Source organism: Ruditapes philippinarum, unplaced genomic scaffold (assembly GCF_026571515.1).
Source record: "Ruditapes philippinarum isolate M1 unplaced genomic scaffold, ASM2657151v2 ctg2159_1_1_1_1, whole genome shotgun sequence".
NCBI classification, from domain to species: Eukaryota; Metazoa; Mollusca; class Bivalvia; order Venerida; family Veneridae; genus Ruditapes; species Ruditapes philippinarum.
The window spans coordinates 94,469-116,986 of NW_026858069.1; the positions used below are offsets into that span (position 1 = coordinate 94,469).

Below are 22,518 nucleotides of genomic sequence, written 5' to 3' on the forward strand. Positions count from 1 at the left end.
AACAGGGAACGTGTTTTTATTTTTTACTATGATACAAAAAAGATACGCCCCCTCGTACAAATCAGATAGCCTCGTGCTTCGATGCTCTTTCCATCACATATCATTTCACACTCTATCAAATACCTGTCGACAGTCTAGGTAGCATAGTAAACTTTGCTATTATTTTATTTTGAAAAAATACATGTAGATCTACGTATCACTAAGTGTGAGCGAACTTTTTGCAAAATTTTTGGGGTACTTTTTATTTTTTACGAGTCCATAAATTTGCAATTCTACTACAATTTAATAATATCAAAAGCTGAAAGCTGAAAACTGTAACTCTGATTCTATAATATCTTATTTCTGCATTGAAAAATTAATTGCTTTCTGTAATAATGGATCTCAGGTGGGTGATTTCAGGCCAAATTGACTCTCTTGTGCATTGTATAAAACCATCACACCTTATATCCCTTTTATATTGAAAAGCAAAAATGTTCACCTAATACATGACTTAACTTGTGTGTTTAATTTTTTTAACTTAGAAAATATCAGATATTTTAAAGATATTTTATAGTAGATAAAATAGTAAATAAAGCTTATAAGCAAAAACTGAGCACACATATGCGGATAATGGAAAGTTTTTCAGACAAAATTAAGATGACTATGGCTAACATGTCACCGACACAACTAGCGGAATACTATTCAAGGTGGGCTGAAAATATGGGATATGAAAAGGTATTTCCTAGAAAATCAACGGAATTTTTGTCTTTATTTTGTTTGTTTGTCTAATTTTTTTTGTTGTTTTTTGTCTGTGATTTTTTTTTTATTTTTACATTTATTTATTTGTTTGTTTGTTTGCTTATTTATTTGTTAATTAATTTGTTATTTTTTTTTATCTACAGCATGACGTTTTAATCCTTTCTCTCATATAAGCGTGTTTCGACGGCTTTTTGCCCCCCCCCCCATCCTCCCCCCGCGTTTTTGAGGCCTCAAACAGTGAAAAAATGGCCTATTTAGGCCCCAAACACTGGTTTTCGTTTGATAAATGTTGCTAAAAAAGTGACCATTTTTTCGGAGCCGTCCCCCATCCAAATGTTACATCAGGGGGTTGCCAGAAGGGGGATGTGCCCGTTTGGGGGGTTTGAAGGGGGCGGAGTCCCCCTCATCGCTAAGAAAATTATGGACATGTGACAGGCTAGAAATGGCCTAAGGTAGATCTTAGGGTAACAAGTAACCGACGCTGAAAAGCCTTTTACTCTATCTCAATTCATTGAGAAGTTGCAGCACTTTGAAATCAGTTTTGATGGAAAAAACCAATGAAAAATAGTGATTTTTGGCAATGTTCAGACGTCCCCCCGTTGCCATGGTAACAGGAAATTTACGATTGAGCATGCTGTTACAGGGGCTATGGTCTAGTCAATATTTGTGCCAAGTTTCATCAGTATTGAAGCATTTTTCATAGTTTCGTAGCAGTTTGAACTTGTTACAGGAGGCTTTTCAATGAAAACGGCCATTTTTCGCAATATGCTGATGGGGTAAAAGGTTAATTAATTAAAAAAATAAAAAATGTCAAAAAACAACAATTTTTCACCAAAATGCAGTGCCAGGGCAGGTGTTTACATGGAAAATCTAGTTTTTGGGTAATTCTAAGTTTTTTCATCATATTTTGTTAACCTTTTCCCTCATATAAGCGTGTTTCGACGGCTTTTTGCTCCCCTCCTCTTTTTGAGGCCTCAAACAGTGAAAAGATGCCCTAATTAGGCCCCAAACAGTGGTTTTCGTTTGAGAAGTGTTGTTTCAAAAAGTGACCACTTTTTCGGCGCCGTCCCCCATCCAAATGTTACATCAGGGGGTTGCCAGACTGGGGATGTGCCCCATTCTGTTTGGGGGCTTTGAAGGGGGCGGAGTCCCCCTCATCGCCAAGAAAATTTTGGACATGTGACAGGCTAAAATGGCCTCATGTCGATATTAGGGTAACTAGTAACCGAGGCTGAAAAGCCTTTTACTCTATCTCAATTCATTGAGAAGTTGCAGCACTTTGAAATCAGTTTTGATGGAAAAAACCAATGAAAAATAGTGATTTTTGGCAATTTTGAGACGTCCCCCGTTGCCATGGTAACAGGAAATTTACGATTGAGCATGCTGTTACAGAGGCTATGGTGTAGTCAATATTTGTACCAAGTTTCATCAGTATTGAAGCATTTTTCATAGTTTCATAGCAGTTTGAACTTGTTACAGGAGGTTTTTCAATGAAAACGGCCATTTTTCGCAATATGCTCATGGGGTAAAAGGTTAATAAATTAAAAAAATAAAAAATGTCAAAAAACAACAATTTTTCACCAAAATGCAGTGCCAGGGCAGGTGTTTACATGGAAAATCTAGTTTTTGGGTAATTCTAAGTTTTTTCATCATATTTTGTTAACCTTTTCCCTCATATAAGCGTGTTTTGACGGTTTTTTTGTCCCCCTTTTTGAGGCCTCGAACAGTGAAAAATGCCTTTATAGGCCCCAAACAATGTCTTTCGTTTGAGAAATGTTGTTTAAAAAAGTGACCACTTTTTTGGCGCCGTCCCCCATCCAAATGTTACATTAGGGGTTGCCAGAAGGGGAATGTGCCCCCTTCTGTTTGGGGGGTTTGAAGGGGGCGGAGTCCCCCTCATCGCCAAGAAAATTTTGGACATGTGACAGGCTAGAAATGGCCTCAGGTCGATGTTAGGGTAACTAGTAACCGACGCTGAAAAGCTTTTTACTCTATCTCAATTCATTGAGAAGTTGCAGCACTTTGAAATCAGTTTTGATGGGAAAAACCAATGAAAAATAGTGATTTTTGGCAATTTTGAGACGTCCCCCGTTGCCATGGTAACAGGAAATTTACGATTGAGCATGCTGTTACAGAGGCTATGGTGTAGTCAATATTTGTACCAAGTTTCATCAGTATTGAAGCATTTTTCATAGTTTCATAGCAGTTTGAACTTGTTACAGGAGGCTTTTCAATGAAAACGGCCATTTTTTGCAATATGCTCATGGGGTAAAGTGTTAAAGTGTCATTCTTCTGTAAATTTGCTACGTAAAACTAAACAAATAATAGGCAAGAATTATATAACTAGTCAAGAGTTATAAAACAGGAATAAAATGTTAAATAAATCTAATTATTTTGAAACTATAATCAACAAAGCAATTAATTTCTTTTAACTTCGTAAGACTTACTAACAGCCTTTCAAATTTAGAATTAAGCTCTACACAATTCAAACTCCATATGTTTGTTTGATGTATAATAAGAGTTCATTAAGGTCTAATTTTAGATTTGAAAGGCATTTTGCAAAACTAAACAAAATGTCAGAATTATTTGAAGCGTGGAAACATTAAAACATTAAAACATAAAACGTTTAAATTTGTATTTCTAGGAGATGAACGAGGGCAAGTTCCGTGCGTCTTCAATAGTTGCTGACGAAATGGCGGCCTGCTTCCCTGAAAATAGAGATCAGCTACAAATAATGGACATTGCATGTGGAACTGGTCGTGTCGGGACTGCGGTAAATAATATATTTACTATTGTAGCTCATGTCGGCACTGCAATAAGAAATCTTAACTATTGGAGGTAATGTCGGGACTGCTGTATGTAATGTTAAATATCGTAGATGTAGCTGGACTGCCGTAAATAATGTTAACTATTGTAGGTCATGTCGGGACTGCTGCGGTTAGTAATGTTAACTATTGTAGGCCATGTCGGGACTGCTGCGGTTAGTAATGTTAACTATTGTAAGTCATGTCGGGACTGTTGCTGTTAGTAATGTTAACTATTGTAGGTCATGTCGGGACTGCTGCGGTAAGTGATGTTAACTATTGTAGGTCAAGTCGGGACTGGTGCGATTAGTAATATTAACTATTGAAGGTCATGTCGGAACTGCTGCAATAAGTTATGTTATCTGTATTTAGATGAATTATATTACATGCAGATGTTAATAATGTTATATCTATATATTTCTATTTATCATGTGGAATGTTACATGGCTATATAATAAATGCATGTTGGTAACACAGTAATGAAAGAAAATAAATTCTAAAGGATTAAGTTATTAACGGTATTTCATTCGTGTAAATTGCAATGAATTTTGAATCATTCAGTGAATGCGAATTATTCTAAGCGTAATGATCACTGCATTTCGGCGTTTTATTTCCTTTGCAACTTCATGGGGGAACTTATAAATATAAAATCTATCCAAAGGTTGATATTATGTTATTATCTCACCAGAGCAGAGCGTGCTGTCAACACTTACCGTCAATTGTCCAATATCCGCCCGTCAGTCCGTACAAACCAGAGCTACATTATGGGGTTTGGTCTATTGTTCTCATAACAATAGATGTCATTCATTCCGTTTCTCTTGTGGGGTTATTTTCTGCATTGTGGGGTTAAAAAGAACAAAAGAAATAACAAAAGAAAACCCCATAATGTAGCTCTGGAAAGAACGTCCGTCCATTAACACTTCTTTGATCTAGATATCCTTCCAAAACTGGGTCAATAATATCAATATTAATACTTTCTAGAAATTATCCTTGAGTGATTATCCTTCAAATTCCACACAAAAAATCACTAACATGCTAAAGTTTGTTTGCCATGGCAACCGAAAGAAAAATACTTTAAAAAAAAAACCAAGTGAAGTATAATTTTGATACCACAAGAAGAAAATGAATTCTATATGTATAGAAAAAAACTTGAATTTTCTGTTTATTATATTCTTTTTCTCTTTTATGAACGTACAATTCTTAAAAAAAAAATAAAAAAAATTGTGTATTGGCTGAATTAAGAAGAAAGTAGTCCGTCAAGTTGCCAGTGAAAATATGAAACATATGTTGCACTGCTGTGAAAAATAAATTTTTAAGGTGAAAATATGGAAACTGATGATACGCTTTTATTTCATCTATATTTCTCAATATTTCATTTATATGTCCATAATAAAAAAAATACGATACACTGTACTTATGATTTTCCTTTCGATGTGAAAAAGTAACAATTCAGGCCTACAGCTTCCGTGGTTAATACCTATTTAACTTCAAAATTGTGTCTCTGTTATTAAACACACATGAATATTGTACGTAACCGGAACAAAATATTATTTGATATTTTAAGTAGGGTTTTATCCGTTTCGAAATGATTTTGTGCATGCCTCATTCGCCTTTAAAGCTATTATCTACCATGTTTATTTCATACAAGCATTTTGGAAAAAGTCAAACAATAATTTTTGCAGCAGATATATAGCTTTATACACTTTAAATTACAAAAGCCATGTTTTCTTTTACAATCGTTAGAGTCTAGACATTTGCACTTAAATTTAATGAAATATTTAAACTTGGGCTTTCATGTGGTAATGAAATTTGTGGTTTTGGAAAAAAGACATTATTGGCAGACCTTCAATTTTATTTAAAATTAATATACAAATCAAATAAGCCACGCCATGACAAAACCAACATAGTGGGTGTGCGACCAGCATGGATCCAGACCAGCCTGCGCATCCGCGCAGTCTTATCAGGATCCATGCTGTTCGCTTACAAACCCTATAACAAGTAGAGAAACTGATAGCGAACAGCATGGATCCTGATCAGACTGCGCGGAAGCGCAGGCTGGTCTGGATCCATGCTGGTTGCACACCCATCATGTTGGTTTTGTCATGGCGCGGCTCAAATAACGAAAAGTACGTCTAGCGTAACAGTATGGATTGCTGATTGCCGATAAATGAAATAAGTTGAAACGAAACATAAACATTAAACTTCATAAACAGAAATTTATTCAAGTAATATGGACAGATAACATCTTTAATTGTAGGCCATAAATTAAAGGAAGCTTTCCGCTTACATGTATAAAATTAATGCAATTTAGTAGATTAATCCGAATTCAAATTCGAACTTAAAATGAAAAACTGGCATGTAGATTCTTCTATTCAAGAAAGTCTTTAAGTTTAGTTACCAATGATTCGTAGAAGATACCCGTCTATTTTGTTGATCCTTTTTTAGCTCTTGATTGGACCGACATTGCATTGGTTAATTTCAACCTTCAAATCCTAACATATTTTAACACAGTGGCTACCATAGCAAATTTTAATAGTAGACATAGTGTCTTTCTGTTATGTATGGTGGCTGATTTGGTACACTTTGCGTGTTGCGTTGTCGATAGCGACAACACAACCTACGTCGTTATCGCCTTTATGTCTTGTCGCTAGCGGAACGCGCCCACTGTCGACTTGTCGTCCTGTTGCAAACGAAGCATGCCAAACAGTGCGCTGACGTGCGGCGTGTTGTCGCCCTGTCGCTTGACTAATATATATACAAATAGCCAATCCTTCGATTTGAACCGAGTAACAATGTGACATCGCGGCAACACAACGCACCGTATGCCGTATGGCATGCATTATTTGAAACAGACCGCAAGACGAAAGAAAGTCCGACAACGCGCCGTTTGTCGCTTTGTCGTGCTGTCGGTAGCGACAACACGAACCACGAAAGTGTTAAAAAATCAGCCACCATAGTTATTTAATAAATCAAGTATGTTCTGCCAAACTCAAAAATTCCGCCAATATAAAGAACCTAACTTATTTTCTTTACAGCTGGCAGCTAATGGGTTTACGAACATAGACGGTCTGGATTCATCATCAGGAATGTTAAAAGTGTGTATGAAAACTGGACATTACAACAACCTTTATGAGGAATATTGTGGTTATAATACATTACCAATCCAAGATGGTACGATGTTTATTTGTAGTGTTTTATACAGGCCGTTAGAAGTCTAAATTATTTGTTACGTGATACGTGTTTATTAGGAACTTATTTTGCTTCTTTCTATATCTGCTTGGTGTCCGTGACCGACAGGATAAAGTTGTTTGGCTTCAAACAACTTGCCCCTTATCGCCATGGCTTCGAAACCCGTCCGGGACTTTTAATCCTTCCATCTGAGGAAGCTATCAAGCAAACTGGCGGAACGTCAGTGGTCTACTCAGCTGCCCACTTGTGTCTCATATAATATATAGAAGGACACCTGAGGTTTTCCTTCGCCACGTGACCATTATAGTGTCCGTATGACTTAGAATGCAACAAAACAAACAAACAAACAGACAAACAAACAAACAATCCACATGTGTTATCATTTGATTCTACGACTTTTATTTGATTCTCTACCAGTATTACATGTGTTATCATTTGATGCTAAGTCTTGTATTTGATTGTTTACCAGTATTACTGTTGGTTAACAAGTCTTTACATTACATGTATTTTTAGGTTAGTAAAAGCGGTTCAGACAAGTGTAAAAGGATGTTGTTATTATAAATATGGTGGTTGATTTGAAGCACGTTGCGTGTGACGTTGTCGATAGCGACAGCACAACTTATATCGTGATTGCCTTTTCGTCTTGTCGCCAGCGACTTAGGCAAAACAGCGCGTGTCGACGCACAATAAGCGTTCCAAATCAGCCACCATAGTTATTATTCAAATAACTTAATATATGTAATTTTGGATTGAAAATAAACAACGTACCATAATATTAATTTGTAAGAAGTTGTTGTTCTTTTTTGTGTTTATTATTATTATAATAATAATTATTATCATCATTTTAAATATAGATGCATATGATTGCTTGGGTGTAGCTGGTGGAATTGGAGGGAGTCATATACCTTGCTCTGGAATAATGGAAATGATCCGAATCGTAAAACCAGGTGATTTTGTATTATAATATTTTAATATCTCTTAGTTTAGGAAAACATGTGTACATAACTATGTTATGGTGCTGATTTGTTACACTTTGCACGTTGCATCGTCGAACATGCCGCGTCGCCGCTCGGCTCAAATCGAAGGATTTGCTACTTGTATACATAAAAACCAAGCGACATGGCGACAACGCGCCACGCGATAACGCGCCGTTTGGCTTTATCGACAACGCAACGCGCAGTGTACCAATTCAGCCACCATACTATTAGGACTGAATGTTTGGTAATCAAAACGGTACCATCCGAGGACTGACGTGAGGTTATATATTTTGTTATAAAACTTTTTTGTATAATAAGCTGTACGTGTATTAGAAATAAAAATAGATTAGATTTAAGCATTATTGTGAAAGTTATACTCTATCCCAAATATGAAATTTAGAATGGAATGTTTTATTTACTTTATGACATTTATACATGTGCTAAACATGGAACTATTTTTTTTTTCAGGCGGACTTATAATAATAGCGATGAGGAAAGAGTTTGAAGAACGCGTGGGCAAGGATATAGAGGACATGGACGCGTTAATATCAACAGTGGAAAATAAAAACATGGCGGAATTATTTGAAAGGCGGGAAGTGGATAAATATTTTGTTGATAGAGACGGGATTCTCTTTAAAATACGAGTGAAATAAAAATGACACTACTTTTTGTAAATTGTCAGTGACTAGTTTTTGCATACATAATTATTTTGAATAAGATGGAAGAATCGGTCATTTCTTGTATATTTATAAGTGACATTTTATATTTCCTTATATATGTCATGTTTTAACAACCGTTACTTTTGTAAACAAAATTTAGAACACAGGTTACCGCCGTATTAAGTACAGCAATATAGTTGTCTTCTATTTTTGTTTTCGATTTGCCATAATCATATATGAATATCGCCATCAAACTAGTTTTTTCTTGACTATAATAATACTGTAATTATATAAGTATGGTAAAGTATATATGTCGCAGTTCACTCATTTATTCTGGATGTTGGTCGGTCTTTGGACTTCAGATCAGGATATGACTGTAAGACTATATTGCGCTTATATAAATTCTACTAAACTTTGCTCTGGTGAATTCAAAGTGGGTTACCTCCGTGATCGTAGATTCAATACTTTAAATAACGACCTGGAATTTAACTAATATATTCTACAAAAACCTACACATCATTATATACGTGGTACAAGAGAAAACGTTTAAAGATTAAAAAAAAACTCATTGAGGTAACCCTGCGACATCCTCATACATACATTGACAAATAAGACAGTTTTGACCCACAGGCACGAGTATCGGACTTGGGAAGAAAAAATATGACCAGATTGATAAAATAACCTGTGTTCATCTTAAAAGTGTCAAAAACCTATAAAAAAAATAAATAAATAAATTATGACAAATTATGACCCCTGCTTTAAAAAAATACTATAAGTATTATAATTATAAGTCTTATCAGCATAACAACAAACATGCATTCATATATACAAGAGCTTTTTAAAACAAGAGCTGTCCGTAAGACAGCGCGCTCGACTTTTTTATTGCTTGCCAATAAAAAAAGTTTTTGCAGTAAAAGGCAATACAAGAATCTCTGTATTTTTAAAGTGAACTAGTTGTTTGATACCCTTGAATATTACAGCAATGTTTATATGACATAATTTATGGTAAAGTGAACAAGTGGATAGGAATGAATTTTTTTAGATTTTTTAAGTTTTTTAGTGCTTGCCTATAATACAAAACATTGACAGTTAAGGGCCATAATTCAAATAAAATCTTTGACAGAGAATTACCTTCTCCTGGACATGTTTGGGAATCATGATTGTAAACAAGTATTCCAACTTTCAAATTAATATCTCAAACAGTTCAGTCAAAAAGTGGACTGGTACTAAAAACTTAACCAAGATTCTAAGTCGATAAAAGGCCTTAATTTTTAAAACAAATCCTTGACAGAGTTACCTTCTCTTGCGTACAGATGGGGTAATGATGTGAAATAGCATTAAAAGTTTCAAAGCAATATCTCAAAGGGTTAAGGCAATAAGTGGATTTTACCCATATTCAATGTATTTTCTAAGTCAAAAAGGGGCATAATTCTGTCAAAAACCTTGACAGAGTTATGTCCTCTTGTCTGTTGATGAAGGTCGTGATGGTAAACAAGTATGGTCAGTTTCAAAGCAATACCTCCAATGGTTTTGAAATAAAGTGAGGTGGTACAAAAAACTTAACCAAGCTCAATACACTTTCTAAGTCAAAAAAGGGCCATAATTTCTGTCAAAAACCTTGACAGAGTTATGTACTCTTGTCTGTAGATGGAGGTTATGATGGTGAACAAGTATGGTAAGTTTCAAAGCCATACTTGTAATACTTCTGAAATAAAGTGGGGTGGTACGAAAAACTTAACCAAGGTGTGACGCCAACGCCGACGCCGACGCCAACGCCGACGCCGACGCCGGGGCGAGTAGGATAGCTCCCCTTTTCATAGAAAAGTCGAGCTAAAAATGGGTCAAAGACAGAAATTAAAGGCCAGGTTGCGTATGTGTACAAAATATCATGAGGCTGTGTATTGTTACTTAAATTTGCTTTCACTGACCATTGATGTTGAAAATTTAATTAAGTCAGTAAACCGGAAATGGATGAGCAACAGACCTGAAATGGAATCCCACAAAATGGGACCACATGTCAAAGCTGTGAACCCGAATCAAGAGGCTGTGGTAAGTAGTACCCGAGAAAACTGTTACGAAAATTTCCTACCATTGACCATTTATGTTGAAAAATTAACTAAAAAACAGGAAGTGGATGAGCGACAGACCTAAAATCAAATCCCACATTACGGGACCACATGTTAATGCTGTGTGCAAAATATCAAGAGGCTGTGATAAGTAGCTGCTGAGAAAACTGTTACGAAAATTTCCTACCATTGACCATAAATGTCAAAAATTTAAATAAGTAGGCAAACAGGAAGTGGATGAGGGACAGACCTGAAATTGAATCTCACATTATGGGACCACATGTTAATGCTGTATGCGAAATATCAAGAGGCTATGATAAGTAGCTGCTGAGAAAACTGTGACCATAAATGTCGAAAATTCAACTAAGTCAGCAATCAGGAAGTGGATGAGCGAAAGAGCTGAAATTGAATCCCACAGTACGGGACCATGTGTTGATGCTGTATGCCAAATATCAAGAGATTGTGATAAGTACCTGCTGAGAAAACTGTTACGAAAGTCTTTTCCCCGCCCGTTGCTGCCATTCACCATACTATAACCCGGGTTTGCACCTCTGGAACCCGGCTAAAATTTGAAAATTTTGTTCCATAAACAAACGTTATTTGAAAACAAATTTCTTGTTAACGAAGTTCAAGGGAGACAACTCTTGCAATAAAACGTTATATATGCATTGTGTACTTATCCCCCTTCTACACATATGTACGTGTTTTGTCTGCATTCAAACTTTGGACTCCGAGAATCACTTTCGGTTCCAGCTGGGTGTGTATTAAATGAATGGCCAAGCACTGACTCTTTCTGTGAAACAACTACCTGTACCGAGCGACCGGATATTAATCTTTTACGACCGGATATTAATCTTTGTAAAAGAAACGTGCTGTGAATTTATATTAATAAAATATTATAACGCACCTTAAAAAGAGTAGATGGTCAAGTGATATCCTAAAACTTTAAATAATGACCTGGAAACTAACTAATCTATTTTGCTAATGTTAACACCTTTTATGGACTTGACTGGTCCTTGTTTGTAAGGCATATAAAAATACACTTTTATAAAGAGATGCACGGATCATGTCTGTAAAACGATCAGATCATGTCTGTAAAACGATCAGATCGTGTCCGTAAAACGATCATGTCTGTAAAACGACCAGATCGTGTCTGTAAAACAATCAGATCGTGTCTGTAAAACGATCAGTTCATGTCTGTAAAACGATCAGATCGTGTCTGTAAAACAATCAGATCGTGTCTGTTAATGGATCAGTTCATGTCTGTAAAACGATCATGTCTGTAATACGATCAGATCGTGTCTGTAAAACAATCAGATCATGTCTGTAAAACGATCAGATCGTGTCTGTAAAACGACCAGATCGTGCGCCAGTAAGGTTTAACGGTATAGAAACACACAAATATATGAGTTTTGTAGTTTATTAATATTGCCTAAAGAATCGGCAACAAATGGCGTACATGTAATACGAAGGGGAACAACTCTTTTACAATAATGTTCTGTATATGTCCGTACCATACCGTACGCTGACAAACCGTACCTGACTACACTATGGCGCTACCTTTCTTTCTTTTTGAAATTTAACTTATTAACGTATACATATCCTTTTAAGATAAACTAAGTGATGAAATATAGTCTAATAATTGAGACACTCTTAATAATCAAATCCATAAACGTTTAACAAAACAATGATATAAACAGTTATTAAAATGGTAACTTATTAATTATGTATGTGTCTATGTAATGTAATCATCAAGGTATTTAGGTTGCTTGCGGAGCCTCTGCGGTCTTTCTGAATGTAATTCAGTCCCCTCATTAGTATAACTTAAACTAGAGTTAGTACTGTCAGTAAGACTAAGAGATGTTTCAGTGTCAGGTTCATGTGTGTCCATTTCTCCACTAACACTCGGAGGACTCTGAACTTCAGGCATTTCTGTAGCTCCTAGTGGTGCAGTTAATGAAGGCGGAATATGAACGTTGTCCTGAGGAACACAAATGTCACTGTCTATATCGTCGCTATCATTGTCTTGCTGGAATTTGCACTTAGAAAGATTAAAATTTTGTATTTCTGTGGGAACGCGGAAACATTCATTTTGTTTCACTTTATACGAGGAAGCGCGTAACTGGTTACCGATGAACTTCTTTATGTAAAACCAATCATCTTCTTTTGACACTACAAGGTATCTTTGCCTTGAATGTAATTTATTCTTGTCAGAATATAAGTAAACTATATCTCCTACACTAACATGAGAGGCTTTCACAGATGACTTAGAGCTTTTGGACTTTTCACTTGCACTGTGATTTTCTAAACGTGCCTGATACTGTTGAGAAATAACATTTCTGTCCGAAATAGGAAGTTGTTCATGAGTAAACTGATTTCTTTGCGTCCACAACTCTCTAGCTGATAATCCTTCACGACGGATGCGACAATTCAGTTTCGCGACAGCAATCGCCAGTTGAACCTTAGAAAGCGAACCGCCATCTGGCTCAATACGTATGATCTCATCTTCAAGCTCTTGAATTGCTTTTTCTCCTACAGGGTTTTTGTTAACATTTTTCACGCGACCAATATCTAAGGTTATATTCAGACGACGGAGTATGGCGTCATCTCTCAAAGATGTAAAACATGGAGCAGCGTCAACTCGAATGACAGCAGGAGGTCCATGAATTGGATGTAACTCAGTGCACAGGCATACTAAGGAATCTCTTATAGTATCTCTTCTTTCATTTTCTACTATGGAGGCAACAGTGTATGAAGTTGATGTTTCTCTTAACACAAGTACTAACTGTTTATTACGTTTCATGACGTCTGCAGCGAAACTCATTCCTACTACCTCAGGAGGGTCTTCTGAGGATTGAGTACAAAACCCTGTTGGTAGTTTACGTAAAGACGCGCAGCTATGACACATGTCAGATACTCTTTCAACTGCTTGGCTCATGTCCAAGGCATAAAAATGTCTCTTCAAAACCTGTAGAATTTGATGTTTTGATGGATGGTCAAGTTTGATATGCAAGGCGGTGATAAGACCATCAATGGCAGATCTGGGTACGACAATTAGGTCAACCGAAGACACAAGAGGATCAGTATGTTTTACGACAAGTATACCATCCTTGGCAATAGATACAGAGTTGAGGTAACGTTTGACATCTTTAACATTTGTTAGTTTCTTTGAAGGCCTAGTGCCTTGTAATAAATGTGAATGAACGCGTCTAAGGTCTGGGCACTCTGACTGAATATCTTTCCAAGCTGATCTGGATGTGAATGGTAAGCGGCTCTTACTGTTAAGTACATCCTCTATGTTAATCGCTCTAACAACAGAATCCTCAGTGATATGAATAAATGTACATATTTGGCAAGTGGGGTTTTCACATTCTGGTGCGTTGCGGCTGGCAAAATCAGATGGGACATTGGCAGAACCAGCAAGATGTTTAACATGTACTTGATATCGGCTAACAACAGAAAGAAAGGATGTCACTCTTGGACTAGCAGAAAACTCGCCTCTACATAACTTATCAATTGCTTGAACACACGGTTTACTGTCTGTTAGCACACACGTCTGCTGACTGGACTGTATAATGTATGGACTGAAGTGCTTGACTGCGGCTGCAATGCCAAGAGCCTCTATCTCACAAGGTAACCAAGTGACCTGGTGTTTTCGTAACTTGGCACTGAAGAATCCAGCGAGTAACAGCTTGCCATGCCACGTAACGTATAATGTAGCGCCAATGCCACGTTTCTTGACTGACCCATCAGTGACTATCCAAAGTTGGTCTGTAGGTCTAGGAAGGACAATTGACTTGTTTGAATTTAGTGCTGACTGAGTGTTTTTGAAAATGTTTAAGTGAGGCTTCATCCCAAACGATTTTGTCTGAAGAGTTCCCACCAGCTGTAATGTTGTCAAGTGGAGCTATCAATTGCGAACAACCAGGTAGAACACGACCTAACACCTTGTTAGCGCCAATGTATGATCGTAAGCCATGGACAGTTTGAGGGGGTGGACAAGCCGAAAGAGAAGCTATACGATGTTGCTTGCTGAAAATTTTCCTTGGGACCATATCCATCCAAGGATCGTAGTGGATCTTGGACATATGATGGTTTTTGTGGGCTTCAGTTTCAAGTTGTTTTTCTGTAAAGCATCTAATTGGCAAGGAGTTCGTCTGTAGTGTTTCCACCGATGTACAAATCATCTGCAAGTTTCGCCACAACACCTTCTTGCAATAAATCACCTAGCACACGACACATGAGTTCTTCCAATGCTGTTTCTGAGCCTGGCATACCCATGGCACATCTTGTATAAACGCGTATGCCTTTGTAAGGTGTCGCTACTCCGCAATACTTCATGGACTCCTTCGACAAAGGAATTTGGTAGAATGCGCTTGTTAGGTCAGTTACTATTATGTATGTCCATTGACCTATTGTACGAAGTATAGTGTCTACGTCTGGCATGAGTGAAGGCTGAGGTTTAGCATAACGACCAACATCAGCAAACGCTGTGACCAACCGAAAACCTCCCTGACCTTTTTTTACCAAGAAAGAAGGGTTTAAGTATTCAACTGTAATTGGGATATCTTCTGGGCGCGAAAACACTCCTTGCTGTTCTAAATCATCGAAGTGTTCTTGTAGCTCAACTAACTTATCTCTTGCATATTGAGGTAGGCGTCCTTTACGCTGAGGTGGTTGAACAGGGCCCATGTTAACAACTGCTTTGAATGGCCCAGAAAAACCATTATATCCAGACAGAGTCTTATCAAATACACTATCATATTGCTCTAAGATGTTCTGGAAACACTGGCGAGTATTTTCAGGTAGTATAGCATCTGGGTCAACTGATACGGTATCAGAGAAATGATTATTGGTAGTCATCTTGGCATGACAAGTACGAACCAGGGGTGTGTCTTGAAAGTCTTGAGCTTTTGTATCATAAGAGTCAACAGTGTGGCGAGCTTGACAAACATGTTCATTTTTATGCACATGGATGGGATTGGTCGTTGAATTCAGTAGTCTTACTTTACCAGACACTGCTTCAATAACTTGTGGAAGTGGCCATTGTTTGTTACTGGATGCTCCGAACTTGGGCTCTATGGCAAGTGTGCCATCTGGATCAATGTTGTCTGGTAAAGTGACCTCCAGGTAAGATCCCGGCCATGTAATTGAAGACATATTGGAACTTGACCTAAGGACAAAAAGCTTGGGTCCTTCGAACACTGTGAGAAACCGAGTCAGGTACCTCTGGTGCATAAAACACTGTATCAGAACCATGAATAACAATTTGTTGCTTTGCAGGTCTAACCATAATGTCATTTGTTGCCATGAAAGGTATTCCACCAAGTAAATCCACATCTAAGTTTTCAACCACTAATGCCTCAACAGTTAAACTCTGTTCGCCACGAGTAAGAACTATATGTGTCTCGCCAGCCACCTTTAATGGGGTGGAACCATCTGCCTGGAGTGCACGTTGATTGCTTTTCTTAATAGGTACTCCCATATAGTGTGCAACAGACAATTTCAACATGTTGATTTCTGCTCCAGTATCTAGGGTAACATTCAGAGGAAAATGTTTATAAAATGTTTTTAATGTTGGAGACTGTTTGGTGCTTACACGTCTAGAAGTAGCCGAATGTATACCATAGCATTGAGATTGCTGATTGTCATCTTCGTAAGACTCTTGATCGATTTCCGGATCCCCAGCAGTTTCGTCCGAGACAGTTTGACGAACACTTGAAAGATAACGCTTGTCTTCCTCAGGTAAGAATTTGCATTTGCTGAGAAAATGATTGAATGATCTTCGGCCAGCTTGTTTACATAAGGGACACGAAGGGGTGGCACGAGAGATTGATCGAAATTTTCCGTTGTCTTTAGAACCTTTAAAAGCAGAACGCATGACTTTTGCATCAGCTACGGCATGTATTTCGTCTAGCAAACTGTCTAAAGCGAGAGAAAATTTCAGGCTTAAGTGTGGCTAAAGTCCTTGAACGAAGTTCTGTTCCGTAGCGCTGTTTTACTAGTGCCGGCAAACGATTGTCTATTAATCTCAACCATGTTAATACAACCAAGTTTTCGACTGTTGGGGTAATCTCTTCGTCTTCATCTGGTACAGTTCCCATATGAGATAGGCCACCGTCTTTCTTTAATGTGTTATCTTCGATAAAACTTGATAAACGCTGGTATAAATCCTCTGGTCTCTCTCCTGGTTGAAGTTGTATACTGTCAAAATCCAGAAAATGTGCTCCTGTTGACTGGAATCCGAAATGTAAACGAATTGTCTGCCAAATAGTTTTTATTGACGTTGCATTTTTCACGATAGTGTTACGAGAAATTATTGGGCAGAAGTTTGCAATTTGCCCTAACATGAGTTCTAGATAAATCACTTTTTGTGCAGCTGTGCGCCTCTTTGCCTCAGGAACTGATTCGCCATCATCAGTAAATCCGCGTTCTGGGTTTGTGTTTGTTTTTCGCTCCCACTGAAATCCCTCAACTAGGAACGGTGCAAAATTGGGATCCAGGGACAAAGTATATTGTAAATTTTGTCTCCAAGACTCGAACGATGTAATAGTTTCTTGTTTGGTCAAACACCATTGCTTGGGTGCACGTACTTGAGCCATTATTGTAAATGTTTATGTGTTTTGTCACTACGCAGTAGAGTAGAACTATCCGGGTTTTTTTTGCACTTATTTTGACGTGAAATGTCCACAACAGTGTCCGCAAATTACTGGGTTGCAGATTGAGAGTGAGTCCTTTTCCTGCTGCCACCACGCCAGTAAGGTTTAACGGTATAGAAACACACAAATATATGAGTTTTGTAGTTTATTAATATTGCCTAAAGAATCGGCAACAAATGGCGTACATGTAATACGAAGGGGAACAACTCTTTTACAATAATGTTCTGTATATGTCCGTACCATACCGTACGCTGACAAACCGTACCTGACTACACTATGGCGGTGTCTGTAAAATGATCAGATCGTGTCTGTAAAACGATCAGTTCATGTCTGTAAAACAATCATGTCTGTAAAACGATCAGATTGTGTCTGTAAAACGATCAGATCGTGTCCGTAAAACGATCATGTCTGTAAAACGACCAGATCGTGTCTGTAAAACAATCAGATCGTGTCTGTAAAACGATCAGTTCATGTCTGTAAAACGATCAGATCGTGTCTGTAAAACGATCAGATCGTGTCTGTTAATGGATCAGTTCATGTCTGTAAAACGATCATGTCTGTAATACGAGTAGATCGTGTCTGTAAAACAATCAGATCATGTCTGTAAAACGATCAGATCGTGTCTGTAAAACGATCAGATCGTGTTTGTAAAACGTTCAGTTCATGTCTGTAAAACAATCAGATCGTGTCTGTAAAACGACCAGATTGTGTCTGTAAAACAATCAGATCGTGTCTGTAAAACGATCAGTTCATGTCTGTAAAACAATCATGTCTGTAAAACGATCAGATCAAGTCTGTAAAACGCTCGTGACTGTAAAACGATCAGATCATGTCTGTAAAACGATCAGATCGTGTCTGTAAAACTATCAGATCGTGTCTGTTAATGGATCAGTTCATGTCCGTAAAACGATCATGTCTGTAATACGATCAGATCGTGTCTGTAAAACAATCAGATCATGTCTGTAAAACGATCAGATCGTGTCTGTAAAACGATCAGATCGTGTCTGTAAAACGATCAGATCGTGTCTGTAAAACGTTCAGTTCATGTCTGTAAAACGATCAGATCGTGTCTGTAAAACGACCAGATCGTGTCTGTAAAACAATCAGATCGTGTCTGTAAAACGTTCAGTTCATGTCTGTAAAACGATCAGATCGTGTCTGTAAAACGACCAGATCGTGTCTGTAAAACAATCAGATCGTGTCTGTAAAACGATCAGTTCATGTCTGTAAAACAATCATGTCTGTAAAACGATCATGTCTGTAAAACGATCAAATCAAGTCTGTAAAACGCTCGTGACTGTAAAACGATCAGATCATGTCTGTAAAACGATCAGATCATGTCTGTAAAACGATCATGTCTGTAAAACGATCAGATCAAGTCTGTAAAACTCTCGTGACTGTAAAACGATCAGATCATGTCTGTTAAACGATCAGATTATGTCTGTAAAACGATCGTGTCTGTAAAACGATGAGATCATGTCTGTAAAATGATGAGATCATGTCTGTAAAACGATCACGTCTGTAAAATGATCAGATGGTGTCTGTAAAACGATCAGATCATGTCTGTTAACAATCAGATCATGTCTGTAAAACGGCGTCATGCTATCCTAATAAACTAGATACTTAATTTTACGCTGTTACTGCAGGAGCATTAGCCCTTGTCCTTCCACTCTGCCATTACCAATTGAATTATAGTATTTAATGTTCATATGATACTTTTATTATAGAATATATAATGTGCTTTCCTAGTATAAAAAGTTATCCACTCATGTGTTTACTGTGCCTTTCAAAATGAAATTTGGATGCCACATGTTTTCTGTTGTCAGATAATGAAAATGTTAGAATGTTTTCCAAGTATTGCTGGAGTGTTCAGAAGTATTGCTAGAAAAATCTATACCGCGGGCTTAGCGCAAAACGGTTGTAACTCAATTTAAGCAAATTTTACAGGAGTATGAAAAAACTTTGTAAAACTTTTGTTAATGAATAAAAATGTTTTATTTTAGGAAAATATATACATTTTAGTTAAGGAATTAGAAACAAAATAATAAAAAAGAAGCAAATTATTTTTGAAAAAAGATATTTGAATAAGTTCAAGTTACAACCGTTTTACAAATAAAATTTTGATAATTTGTTACATATTTTTTTGTGCAAAAGGGTAGTATCTCAAGTTACAACTGTTTTCCGCACACATTTTGAGCAATTTTAATTATTTTCTTTGTGCAAAAAGGAAGTATCTCAAACTCATATCTTTTTTATAGGATTTAATAATTGGATAAAATAAAATATTACTTCTAAATCATATAAAATATATGTAGCCATTATAAAATAAGATTATAAAATAAGTGCAAGTCATGTTTTGAATGATGAAAATAATGAAAGTAAGTATAATCAGTAGAGAATCAATGTCCGCAATAGAGAATAATATAGCCTATACCACTTTATTTAAAAATATATATATAGTTAGCGATAAGCTAAAATTATTTTTGATGGTTAATTATAAATGCTATTCTATGGAATGGTATAAATGCTATCTTAGACACATGTACATGTATTTCAAAATAAAAGTATGGTTTAGCCACCCTTTCAGCTGCTGGGCATTTAATCCATACCCCAATTGATACAACAAAATTATGGTCTTCAATTTTAGCAAAATCATTCAAAATCTTTTAGATTTCAAAATGTTTTAAAGGATAATTACGCTGGCTCTGATCTTTACTGGTTGCATGATAGAATGTGTGACACCATTAGAAGGTTTAGAGTTTAAGCTGAACATTTGAAAAATATTTGTTTGGAAATATGACAAGAGACACCATAACAACTGTGAATACAGTCATGGTCCTCATTATGTGTCTTGACTTAAAGCTACAGTCTCACTGACATCCGGGCAGAGCCCCGGTAGACTTCCAGGGCTCTACCAGGAACAACCGGGGTACATCCCTAACTCTGCCGGCAACGTTTGGGATGATCCGGGAACATCCGGCATTCAACATTCAATATCACCGGGGTGATCCGAGATGATCCGGGAAGTAAAGCTTTGAAGGCTTCATCCTAAGCTCTGCCTGGAATGTCTGCAGGGTTACACCGGGGAAGCACAGTAGCTCTGCCGACACAAACCGTGGATGATCCCCGGGTATATAGCCAGTAGAGCTACGGCAGAGCCCTGGTGAATGCTGGCAGACCCCCGGTAAATGCCGGCAGAGCCCTGGAGGATGCCAGCAGAGCCCCGGAGGATGACGATGGAGCTACGGTTGATCCTGGTAGAGCCCCGGCAAGGCCCAGTTCATTTAAAAAGAATCACAACAATTTGCAATGATTGCACTTGTTTGTATTAAAACCCTTCCCATTTCCCTCCTATCCGGTATTGCATAAGGATTTTTCAGAAAATCATCATGAATTACTGTTCTGGAACAATAGATATTATATATCATTTTTTGCGGTTTTCAATCTACTGGGGGTCCAAGGAAGCACCGGTATGAACCGTAGCTTCACCTGGGCTCTGCCGGGATGGTCAGGAGCGCATCCTGGTTGGTTAGTTGGGAATTACCGTAATGCTGTCGGGGTTAGTGTGGCCGCAACAATAATTTCGTCCCGGATAACCCCGGTAACTTACCGGGTTGGTCCTGGGCTCTGCCGGGAGTGAGTGAGACCATAGCTTCAAATTGATGGGTGCTGATAAATCAAATTCTACTTGTTATACCTTTCAATTTCAGTTATAATATCAATAACATGTACTTTGTCCTTCTAGGAAGTTCATAAAATCTTAGAATATCTTTAAATTACCTTAGCCCACTGACCAGTTTACATGTAGTACATTCTATATCCAAAAAAAAAAATTCTTTTACTTCTGGGCATATTTTGGTTGGTAATATTGTCAAAAATTTTTTCCTTGATCTTCATTAACTTTCATAAAGGTCATTGAATAAACACTTGTATCAAACAAATATATTGATATATTTGTTATCTTCACATATCAGTAAGGTGAGGACTATATTTGAATAGATGCCGGGCTACTGATCTGAAGGTCTCTGGTTTGATTCCTAACCAACACTGCGTTATGAAGTCACACTTCTTGTGTTTTTGTTGTTTTTTTTGCTTAATTATTGCAAGAATTGAATTAATTTGAAATTGTTTTAATCTACTTTTAGGATAACTTTTAAGTAGTGTGGTGTTTCCTTTTGTTTTATCAAGATGTTTTCGTAAGTACTCAGACATATACGGTTTAGCGCATACACACTACAGATGTAGTTAATAAAAAAAGTACACAGATAGTATACACAAAAAAAAAATGATTTGCACGAGTTATTAGAGAAGGGCAATTTTAAAATCAAAAGAAATAAAGTCAAACCTAAGAGTTTATAATGTCTATAATGTTTTGAAGCAATGTCTTAATTACTGCTTGTGCTAAGAGGGATTCTTAATTAAGACCATTTAACAACTGGTTATATTATTAGTTATAAAAAGATTGTTGACAGGTTATATGACCCTATATAAGTGGTTGTTTGTAAATATAACCAGAGCCGTTAGGCAAGGGTTATATTGCAAACAGTAGTTTATATACGGCCATATTACCTGTCAACAATCTTTGTAACAAATTTATAATACAGCAAGCATTTTTTTTTAGAGAAAAAAGTAAGATGCTTTTATGAATCGACAGCAGCTGTGTATATAAAACTATATAAACATCAGGATTATCCAATGAAAAGCAACGTTACAAACGTGCAGTATTATAAACATTCATAAAGATTTAAAAGTAGATCAAAAGTTTTCCGAATTTACTGGCTATAGGGTCAAATGAACTGCTGAATGTCTGTAATAGCTTTGCCCTGATTTGTATTTGGAAAAGTTAATCAAATCAATCAATTAATCAATCAATATACAGGTACTAAAATTGAGCTGTCCACAGTACAGAACCTGAACTGAGTGCACAGGTGTTCAGGCTGGCCTGGATCTATACTTGTGGCAAGAACTGATCATTTTCTGTTCCAACATGTCAAGGGTTAAAGACTTAATTCATAGATTGCCACAGAATTAAAACTGGATGTTTATAATATTAAAACATGGTCCTCTTCAAATTTGGTCTTATCCTGAATTTGTGATATAGAGTTTAATATGGACTTCTTTTAGGCAAATTCTACATTGTATGTGGAAACAATCATATTATATTACTCTTAAGCTATGTTTTTGCTATTTCATTGTTTCAAGGCAGTGTCATTCCATGGTTCTTTTTTCAGTATGTCATTTGCGTCAATGGTTTGTTTGGGGATTCTAACAATGGTCTTGGTTCCTGCCACTTTGTCCATTCCCTTCAAAGTGTGTCTTTAGTTTGTATAGTTAGAGATTACACCCCCACCTCCCTCTCTTTAATTTGGTCCCATATCCCCTTCCGTTCTTTTATCTTTAATTATACTTTTATGATATACTATTGT

General features: G+C 36.9%; 2 protein-coding genes across 2 annotated transcripts; one reads left to right on the plus strand and one right to left on the minus strand.

Moving 5' to 3' along the window:
• The first annotated feature begins 514 nt into the window (after positions 1-514).
• LOC132752001 (ubiquinone biosynthesis O-methyltransferase-like) lies at positions 515-8,395 on the plus strand. The gene is made up of 5 exons (XM_060742231.1): positions 515-714; positions 3,383-3,511; positions 6,578-6,713; positions 7,586-7,678; positions 8,177-8,395. Exons 1-5 carry the CDS (start codon positions 601-603, stop codon positions 8,359-8,361), a joined length of 657 nt encoding a protein of 218 aa, XP_060598214.1. The 5' UTR covers positions 515-600; the 3' UTR covers positions 8,362-8,395.
• A 3,773-nt stretch (positions 8,396-12,168) lies between these two features.
• LOC132751998 (uncharacterized) lies at positions 12,169-14,286 on the minus strand. The gene has a single exon (XM_060742227.1). It carries the CDS (start codon positions 14,284-14,286, stop codon positions 12,169-12,171), a length of 2,118 nt encoding a protein of 705 aa, XP_060598210.1.
• Between the last annotated feature and the right edge of the window lie 8,232 nt (positions 14,287-22,518).

Bases quoted from the DNA above. Each gene is read 5' to 3' on its own strand.
- LOC132752001 (XM_060742231.1), top strand. From the start codon at position 601: ATGCGGATAATGGAAAGTTTTTCAGACAAAATTAAGATGACTATGGCT. The intron at 715-3,382 runs GTATTTCCTAGA...TTGTATTTCTAG, and splicing joins AAAATATGGGATATGAAAAG to GAGATGAACGAGGGCAAGTT. The intron at 6,714-7,585 runs GTACGATGTTTA...TTTTAAATATAG, and splicing joins TACATTACCAATCCAAGATG to ATGCATATGATTGCTTGGGT.
- LOC132751998 (XM_060742227.1), bottom strand. From the start codon at position 14,286: ATGAAGCCTCACTTAAACATTTTCAAAAACACTCAGTCAGCACTAAAT.